This window comes from Pararge aegeria, chromosome Z, assembly GCF_905163445.1.
Source record: "Pararge aegeria chromosome Z, ilParAegt1.1, whole genome shotgun sequence".
NCBI lineage: Eukaryota > Metazoa > Arthropoda > Insecta > Lepidoptera > Nymphalidae > Pararge > Pararge aegeria.
In genome coordinates, this window is record NC_053208.1 from 6,700,398 (window position 1) to 6,710,633 (window position 10,236).

At 34.3% G+C, this 10,236-nt stretch overlaps 1 protein-coding gene across 1 annotated transcript; it reads left to right on the forward strand.

Annotated features, from left to right (window-relative positions):
- The first annotated feature begins 7,390 nt into the window (after positions 1 to 7,390).
- On the forward strand, positions 7,391 to 9,745 carry LOC120636245 (acyl-coenzyme A thioesterase 13-like). Its single transcript, XM_039907623.1, has 3 exons — positions 7,391 to 7,601; positions 9,060 to 9,247; positions 9,462 to 9,745. The coding sequence occupies exons 1-3, from the start codon at positions 7,518 to 7,520 to the stop codon at positions 9,616 to 9,618; spliced, it is 429 nt and encodes a 142-aa protein (XP_039763557.1). The 5' UTR covers positions 7,391 to 7,517; the 3' UTR covers positions 9,619 to 9,745.
- Positions 9,746 to 10,236: the final 491 nt, after the last annotated feature.

The following is a 10,236-nucleotide window of genomic DNA, read 5'->3' on the forward strand; positions in this document are numbered from 1 at the left end:
TTAAGGTACGAACCCTAATTCTGATTAGGGTTATTTAAGTATCATAAAGATCTGTCTTTATGAATATTAAACTCACATTCAATCTCATTGTTAGGCGAAAAGCCATGTCCTCATTAGAGTAAATTGATTCCTCATTCGGGTAATTCAAATGTCTTCAATTGTTAATTTAATATATTCTTAGAAAATTTTATAAGCTCCGTGTTCTTTAAAATGTCTGGAATAGTGTCCAGGATAATATTTGCTGGTTCAGAATAAAATTTTCCTCATAATTTGTCAATGAATGGAAAGAAGGCGGGAACGTTCAAAGAAAAGAGGCGCGTCCTCTTATCTTATTATTCCATTATAATATCCATCCCTTCATAAATCGTTATTTCTAACATTCGCACACAACAATTTCACACATCCAATCCCGATGTTGCTATGGATGCCTCCGCCCTCCGCAGACTCTGCGAAAACAGAAGACTCAAACTGGGCACTGCAAACCCTATGGGCTCCTGCACTACCTTCTATTATCCTCTCCAAGTTCCTTTCGACTTCCTCTTCCCATAATAACAAAAACATCCAAGACAAAACTTAATGAGATCCAAATAAACGCTCCTCCTCACCTAGAAAGTTACCACTCTTTTCCCTAACTGTTCGCAGTAGCTGTTTGCTGTTGTTTGGGGATTATATTTTCTTCGGTTGTGAGCCTAAACTAGTAATGTTTATATCCTCATTAACCTGTGCAATAATCAAGTTAATACCCCAGCATCTCTCAGTAATATGAGAGAATTTCCACTCTTCCCATCAAAGAGCGTGTTAAACATAATTTTCAAAAAATTAAATATAATTTACACCCGTGTTATCATATTTTGTCTGTCTGTCTGGTAGTCTTAGTCTTTTTCGCTGCCTATGACCACGACGATGATGCTGGGAATGACATAGGCTACTTTCTATTTCGGTAATCTTATCTCGCGTAAAGGTCTCAAACATTGGATAATAGAATGGCGATAAAAAGTAAGTAAATCGAACGAGTTCCTGAGCACATTAATAATTCAAACTGGCTTGTTAAACAAAGGAAACATCCGTTCACCTCTCCGATATCCAAGGATACTTGAGATCCCTGATTTTCTAGATGCCTAAAGATGCAAATTATTGTTTTTCTGCTATCGCCTGCACCTTAAAGGTATAAAACTGTCCTTTAATTTGGATTGCCTTAAGTATCTTAAGATATTATAATTCGTTTTTTTAAATAAAAGTTAATAATAATTTACCTTTGCCTTGGATAACCATCACAATATTTCAGATACAATATGTATAATTAATTTAACTCCGGCCTAAAATCAAAAGTATTTAAGTAAGTTAATAAAGTCGTTTTTTTTATAAAAGGTGTATAACAGTCACAACACCATAAAATTGTTATCCCATTTGCCCATATCTACACTTCAGTTTCTTCGTTATTGCATTGTTAAAAAATAATTGCCACCTGTTTTTGAATTAGTCCCTCAAACAATTATTTATGTAATTATTTTATGATTAAGTTGAATTGCAGTACCTACCTAGGTCCCGCCCTATCCTGTCACACAAAAGCTCCTCAGTAGTCTCGTCCCACCTTTCTTTGAACTGGAACTGAGTTATCTTATTAGATACTTTGTATTTGAAATCAACATTTCTATTAGAATTATTTACAGTTTACGGTTAACAGACAGTGTGATAACCTATTCCATAACACTGTAATATTAAAGCTGTAGAGTTTGTATTTTTGTCTGGATGCGCTCATCTCTAGAAGTCTGATTTGAAAAATCATTTTTGTATTTGACTACCCACTTCTTGAGAAGAGTGCTTTTATGCTTCGAAGTCAGGATAACCAAGAAAAATATCAGACGCCTAGAAAAACAAAATAGCAAACGCGGGCAGGCGTGGTATAGTGGATGAAAGTTTGTAAAGAATAATAATGAACCTTTGATAAGTTAATGGAGGTTACACGCGGACAAAGTGGCGGGGAACCGCTATTAAGAAATACCAAGTTTGTTAAATTAAAAATTTACATAATGGAAACAGAAATTTCATTATCTCTGTGTTACCTGCTCGTAACGGAAAATCACAAAATCATTACCTATATGTACATACTTAGGTACCTACCTACTTTTTTCATAGTTGTATATTCGTGATTGATCTTCATAAGATGTTTTAAAAGGCTATTTTGATAGAAAATAATTTGTAATGAATGAAAAAATATGGTACCAAAATAAACGGTATAAAATATAAAAAAAATTACGAGTAGGTATAAAGCGAGTCACCGACGTCCGACGATATTATATACTAGAAAACTCGCTCGAAAGATACGAGCTGAATGATGCACTTTCTCAAAAGAATAATGTCGCTCATTATTTCTCTGCATCTACATATAATCCAGGATAACGATTTCTATAAAATGACTTAAATATGCGTTTGTAAGCTTGGACTTTTGATGTGTACAAATGGCACATCTATAAAGTATAAGAAGTAAAACACTGTTATGCCGTCAAGGCAAATAGCGTGACGCTCCTTCACGCCATCGGGCTCCTTTGCTCGCAATTATTTTTTTATTACTAATATAATGAGAATAATGGATAACATATTAATTTCCTTAACCAATTTGCATAACAACGAAAAGATAGAGGTGCGTGCCGGATCGGACTCGGTTCCCCCGAAAAGGAAGCCGAAGCCGTAATCACTGCGCTATCACCGTTATTACGATTATTTACTATTAGCTTTTAATAATACAATAAACGAACTATCTGTCCATTTTATTATAAACATAAGATTCCCATGAATTTAGGACCTCCTCCTTTTTTGAAGACGGTTAGTAAAAGACGCGTCTAATTAAGTGAATGTAGGCAAACGTAGTTACATAATTTTGATAACCCTATGCCATCATAAATCTTACAATGTTAACCGTATCTTGTTGATCATTTTCGTAGAATTATTTTAAACAGAACCATTATAGCCTAAAGCTTGAACTTTAACTTAGTATTTTCCTGCGAAATTTACTAGTGCTAGCCAGCTACTTCGTTTTGCAGAAGTTTTTTTTAGACCAACCCGGTGGTGTCTTAGTATTTCAAAGTGAGCAGATTGGTGGTTAGAATAGGGAATTTAAATTCCCGTACCCTCTAACGATAGGCCAATTCTGGAGGAAAGTTTAAAGCTATGTGTCACCACACAACGGTTCCGAGCAAACTAAGCAATATCGCTGGTCGGAGTATACAGTGTAGAATAGCGAAAAAAAAATTGTATAGGATACTCAGACGTTATAGGTACGCGGATCACGTCTGAGAACCTCTTATATATTATGGTCTTTATACATTCAAATCATCAGTATCTATAGTAGGTACTTGATAAGTACCCAATGCTTGTAGCTAGAAATAATACATTTTTTTGTTTCATTGTATCATTGTTCTAAATAAAATAGCTTTCCAACTTATTCTTTTAAAGCGAAATTGCGTCTTGTGTAGATATAAGTATGCCTTCTTGGTTTAGTAATCAGCATCTTGGTCAACCAATTACCTTCCAGCCCACAGGGCACGGGTCTCACAATGAGACGGGCTTTGATTATATACGGAAAAGGATTTAGGCTGTGATCCACAAAGCCGACCTTGTGCGATTTGGTAAACTTCAAACGTCAAGGTCGTTTGAAGTTTATGGAATAAGTATATGGAGTACTTCCACACATGCAGTTTTCACGACATTACCTTCATTGTTGTAGCAAATGATATTGAATTGCTTGATATGAATTTGGGATAGAAATCGGTCCGAAATGGAATCTTAAGCCTGTTCTATCACCGCTCTATTCAAATTATATATATTATATTATTTTCAAGTACGGATTAAGTTACAAGGTGCAGAGTTTGTAAACCAGGTCGAGCCGATAATTGTTGGGTATTATTTCTCAGTACCGGCACGAAGTTTGGAAATTGGCGTTGTTACTACCCCGAGCTACGGAGGCCGCCGTCGTTTCTGGTAATTATCACTAAATTGTGCGCCGAGTAACCCTATCCAAAATTGCATTATAATCCCGCCGCTCAAAGAGTGCATTCCTGACGTCATTTTTTATCTGTAATTTTATGGGATTTGTGTCGGATCGGATATGCCAGCCCACAGATACAGAAACTAGGCCAGACCTATCACCTCAAGTGTCAGTGTAAGTTCAAGTGACTTCTTCTTTTTTTGCTTTTTTGGCTTTTAGGTGTGCCAAATCGGCACGTTGTACTACGCCAATGTCACGTATACTTGGAAGATCCACAAAGGTGTTTGTCAAAAGGTAAACATTATATAACTATAGCACTATACTTTTTATAAATCTTAGTAGGTAGTTATTCCAAAATAAGGCGTACGTAATGGAGTGTGGTCTTTGGTAAGTGTTATAATTCAAAGATTTAAATGGTAAATATCGGAATCTGTTTAAGAGCTAACAATGCTCTTAACCAGATTCCGCTTAACAGCATGGCAATCAAGGTAGGTACAATTATTATAAAAGTAAGAATTAAAATAATATTAATAATTAATAACATCTGATAAACGACTAAGACACCGGGAGGTATCTTTGTATCGTTCGAGTCCATGTAGGACTGGGGTGCAACATTACATTTTTTCGGATGGACACTTGCCCATAACCACCTGAGGTGTTGCTACGGCGTCACCTGGGAAGTGGGGCGAGCGCAATAGCTCGCCATCAGAAGAGTCCCAGGGCTCCACGACATCGGGGGGGAGAGTGGGAGACGTCAACCCGAGGGTGCCTCCTGCGAGGACTCGGACCTCGGCTCGGTTCGACGTTAATCTGACTGTTATGGACTGGAGTGCAACGAAAATGCAGTCGTATTTATATCAAAATACCCACCAACTCATTTTCATGAATATTATTAATCAAATATAATTTTATTGTTTCTTGAAAATTACCTATTTAATAAAATATCTGGCAAATATGAATGTATAGGTATCAAAAATTTTAATTATTAACCCACTTTATAAATTTACTGTAACACATGTCTAATTACGGCAAACCTTATCTATGAGATAATCGTTAATTCATAGTAGGTAACTCGTATCTAATAAGAATCGCTTAAAATTTCGCTTAAGCTACAAACTTAATAATTAAAAAAATAGATAAGTAGGTACTACTGCTTACGCATAAATATTTCTACAAAATACCAGAAACCTGTTGTTTGATGACAAAGAATGCTCGAGACTATCTCCATCAAATCTGTTAATATTATAATAACCGCCTTAGATAAAAGTTCGTTCAATAACAGAGATATTTCCGCATAGAATCTTTCGTTCCACATTATGTGGACAACATCCATCCTACCACAAATATTGCAGTTGCTGAAACTTACTTTCTTCATTGAATGTCCGATAAGATAAGTCATGTCAAGAACGTAAACTCTAATGTAACTTATGAGATGATGAGATGTTTTTTTTAATTAACCTAAATTACCCGACCAAAGAAAACGAGAATGATTAAATTTGATAGTTTTATATCATGCGTGTAGGTACACCAAATATTCTTTTATCTACTTCTGCAGATTGACTTTTATAAAAATAATAAACAGTTGCCATAACCTTATTACGTAAGGCTCAGTAGGTATGAATTAAAAAAAATGTTTTTTCATTATAAATTAACATTACATTAAGCGCCCTATTATAATAAAAAAGATGTAGATATTATAATGAGACAGGGTTATAATAATTCGTTATTATAACCCTGTATATACAATAATTCGTTAGTATGGTTAAATAACACAGTCAATATTGGATAGAAGCAGGCGACTTTGTGAACTTCCATGGGATTATAACATATCGTGGAACCGCAGACGTATTAATTCAACGCCAACATCTCCTGAGGATGCTCCGGTTTCGGAAAACGTGCGTAGAGGGTACATTGCCGAGGATCTGTTTGAATGTGCATATTGAAGAAACTATAAATTACACCACACAGATTCTTCTGCTTCAAAATAAGCTTAACTTTCATAAATACAAAAAGTTATTTGGCGTCATTTTACCGTCACTTAATTTAGACTTGTCAGGAATTCATTTCTTACAACGGCCGAACTATAACGCTGCTCATACCAATGGCCCACTTTCAAGCACTGGGGTCGTAATTTCAGTGAATACGAGTTTAGCTTGTAGTAATGCAAATTATTATGAGTAGGTAGGAATTAAAAAAAAAAAATAATTGTTTTCTAGTTACTAATTATCCTTATTTGAAAAAAAAGATGGTGCCCCTTTTATGAGTAGTTACGAGTTCAACACTGTATTATTTGGGAGAAATAGGATGTACCTAGTAAGCTAATTAGAATTTATCGGAATAACGTTAGATGCTAAACTTCAGTGGGCTCTCTTGTACTAAATAATTTATCGTCTGCTCATGGGCTCCAAAAAAGGTAGGCACCTCGCCTACCTGTTTATGAGCCTATTGGTTAAAAAATAGGTACACCTTTATTATAAAGATAGATACTTCTTCCATCCGTGCGCCCATACTATGAGAGTGGATAAAACCGTGGGTTCTTTTTTGTCACAACCATCTCACATTATCACATAAAAAAATTAAGAGCAACCCGCGTAAAAATGCCTATTCTTACCCAAGCTACTGTATCGTTAAGGAACGGTAATCCTATATACTGTATTAGAATTACCACAAGCTAATGTTTAGATAAATTTATAGAAATCTAGTTATTAAGGTAACACTAAGAATGGCTTGTTATTATGATTTCTAGGGGTAAACTACATCCCTGAGATGTCATTGGTTAAAAATTGTTGTATAAATACGGGTTCACCTTTTAATGAATGATGTACTAATTTAATGTACCTAATTAAGTTTTTTTTAGTTGTAATGTTAAGATTATTCCAAAATACATTTTTTGTTGAACTTTTTATAATTACTTATTAAATCTATGTTTTTATGCACCAGATATTACCTTCATGGGCATACCAAAAGTAACCAAATCGAAGACTTTCATTATAATATAATATTATATCTCAGACCCATTATATAATAAATATGTAATTAAGTTGTAAACTGGCTGTAAAGTGTAAATATCCGCGGCATTAGCCTTATTAGGACATAATGCTGTGTAAATATACGCCTATAAATTACAATAGCTACCAAACGTGGGTAAACTTTTCCTTTTCCCTGTTGCTGTGCTTTGATAGGTAGAGAGTAAATTTGTATCCTTAGTCAGTGGACATAATTGCAGGGTACGTACGGAACCCTAAGGCCTCGCATAGTTCGATTTAAACTCTACGTCGTCGCGGCGGAAGTTTTCTGCGAGTGTAGCGATACAAAGTTAGTTTTGTTTGGACTATAGCTTTAGTTATGTGTGTGTATACTCATTGCAAAGGAGAGTTATTTTTATAGACTGTGCTAACTGTCACGCATATGTCAAGAATTCAAGGTTAAGGCCAAGAAATTTCAAGAATGTAAACAAATGTAACCAAGAGCACCAGAGAATTATGTAGCGATTCAAAAATAAGGATTCTCTGTAAATAAACTCGAATTAAAAATGAGTTCAAAAGGAGCAAAAATAGCAGAGCTATTTACCAAAACAATTTCTACTACGAAGTGTTTCGATCACAACCTACGAAAGGTGAGCTATTTTTATCTCTTAGTTTTTGTGCATATTTAATCTTGAGCAATTATTTATTAATCTTTTGTAGTCTAATGACGTCAAAGCTTTTCAATATATCTATGTGTACTGAAAAAAACGCCGTGCGTATCAAATGAAAACCCTAGTGTAGTAGTATAGGGTATGATAGAGAAAACTATTCGCCTTTATAAAAAGGGACTTCGAAAGGAAAAGAGACTAGGTACCCTCTTTATGCCCTTTTCAGCCCATTTACGACAAGAGGGCCAAGAGGCTGAGGATAATTATCCTATAGCGATCCTATAGCTAGTGTCAAATCTAGAATATTTTTTTTGACAGCCAAACTGTACATAGCAATAGCAATGGCCTTTAACTACTTGGGAATACCAACTCTTTAGTACAATTATCTATTTAAATCATTTTTACAATTTGTACAAACTACTTCTACTGTCTATTTCGGTTTATTTATAATTTCTTAAGTTTGCGTTCGTCAGTCATAGAAAATAAGATTAAAAGTAAAAAATAAAAACCCATGAGTGTGAACTGCGGTAACTAGATAGCTAATTCATCATCAACATCATCATCATTATACCATTACCACGGCAGGTTGTAGTTTACCAAGCTGGCCAAGTGTGAACTTTGAGAATATTAAGCAAGCAACCTTTATAATTCGTTTAAAGGAAATTGCATACAATTCTACAATAAACTAGGTACCAAATGACATCTTGGAGATGTCTCTTAAAAATTTCAAAGTTTGTATTAAACGTAAGCTTATAGAAAAGTAATAAGCTTATAAAAAACGATAAAAAAGCTTGGGTGTAAATTGTTGCTCTAATTAGGTTGCTCTTTTAATAATTTAAAATTACATTGTGAGATGGTGATAACAAAAAACAAAAAACACCCGGCTAAGTTTGTTGTGGGCTTCTTCTTAGACCAGGACGCGTTTGGAACCCTCTTAGCTTTAGTTTTAAGTTTACGAATGTGGTTATCGCCATCATCTCACTACCGTGTAATTCTTATGTACGCATCAAAAGTGCCACCTATGGGCCTACTTGAATAAAGATATTTTTGACTTTGACTTTGACATGTAGGTTTCCTCAAGATGTTTTCCTTCACCATTCAAGCAATTTATATCTAAATAGCATAATAGTAAAAAATGCATGTAACTCTGAAAAGTTAGAGGTACGAGCCAGGGTTAAAACTAGACCCCACCAAGACAGCTGATTACTTATTAGTTTTCAGTCGCATTGTGAGACAACTTAGACAATAGCATGTATTTCTGTGGTCACTTGTGAAAATCAAGTCAAAAGTCAATTAATTTGACTTGATTTTCACAAGTGACCTGAGTTTTTTATTATTTCTACTATCTTGTGGTGATGAGTAAATAATGTCTAAAATGACACTTACACTTTTTAAATCTTGGTATAATAATTTATTACTTTGCTTTATTTTCATTACTAGGTGAAGGTAGTATGCTGTGATAATGGAAGGATGGTGACAGAGTTCCAAGTGGGTCCGGAGCATCTAAACCAGCGAGGAACTCTGCATGGAGGCTTCATAGCTCACTTGGTAGATGCTATATCCACTTATGCACTCACAGCTAATGATAATGTTGATACCAGAGGAGTCTCAATTGATCTTAGTATCAGGTACTTGTTTTATTTACGAGCATAGAATCCTCCACCACCAAGCTCATCTCTGATTTATATTGAGCCATACTACCATACACTTCAATAGATCCTATTTCATATCTACATCAATCAAAATGCCACCTACTGGCATTTAAATAAAGAAATATTTTACTTTGACTTTGCAATTGAAATCTTTGGCGTGTCAACTTATTTAATATAATATATATTTTAGTTACATGAATGCAGCTAAGGAAGGCGATAATATAGAAGTTGAAGCTGTTACCAGAAAACTTGGCAAAAAAGTTGCATTTCTTGAAGTTGAAGTAAGGAATAAAGATAGAAATAAAGTAATTGCAACTGGCAGGCACACAAAATATGTTGGTGTCTAAAATAGCATCTGAAAATTGCTAATTAGTATGTTTTAGTTTAAGTAGATAAGTAGTTTAATATTTAGTGTATTGTAGTGTATATGTACTTTGTATTTATTAGTAAAGTTTATATCTGTTATTCAAAATGTTTTAATTTTTTTTTTGTCATCTATTTGTTCTTAATACTTTTCAAGGTACTATTGTGTGTAAACACTATTTTAAAAATAATAATAACAAAGTACGCGATTAATAATAAAATTATTTACGATACATGAATAAAACGTTCTAATGGAACAATCGATAAACGTTAGGTTAAAAATAGCATTTTCAATGTCAACGGTAACTGACCACTCAATCAAATTACATTCGTGGCCTTTACCCATTTCGTCTGTTTTGTGTACATTGCGCATTAAAGTGAATTCTTGGAATATTACTGATTTTGTTACATATTGGCGCGTTCCACACCATAATATAAGTTTGTTACTACACCACACTATAAATCTTTGAATTTTTTGGCTGTTCTCTTTTATAACATGTATATATATACTACATACTTGAATCACTTTTATCTATTGCTGAAAACTGCATTGAAGTCCGTAGTTTAAAGATCTAAGCGTACCACGAAGGGAGCGAATTTAT

Excerpts from the sequence above, each read along its gene's own strand:
- LOC120636245 (XM_039907623.1), top strand. The coding sequence starts at position 7,518 with ATGAGTTCAAAAGGAGCAAAAATAGCAGAGCTATTTACCAAAACAATT. Across the intron at positions 7,602-9,059 it reads TCGATCACAACCTACGAAAG|GTGAAGGTAGTATGCTGTGA; the intron begins GTGAGCTATTTT and ends TTTCATTACTAG. Across the intron at positions 9,248-9,461 it reads TCAATTGATCTTAGTATCAG|TTACATGAATGCAGCTAAGG; the intron begins GTACTTGTTTTA and ends TATATATTTTAG.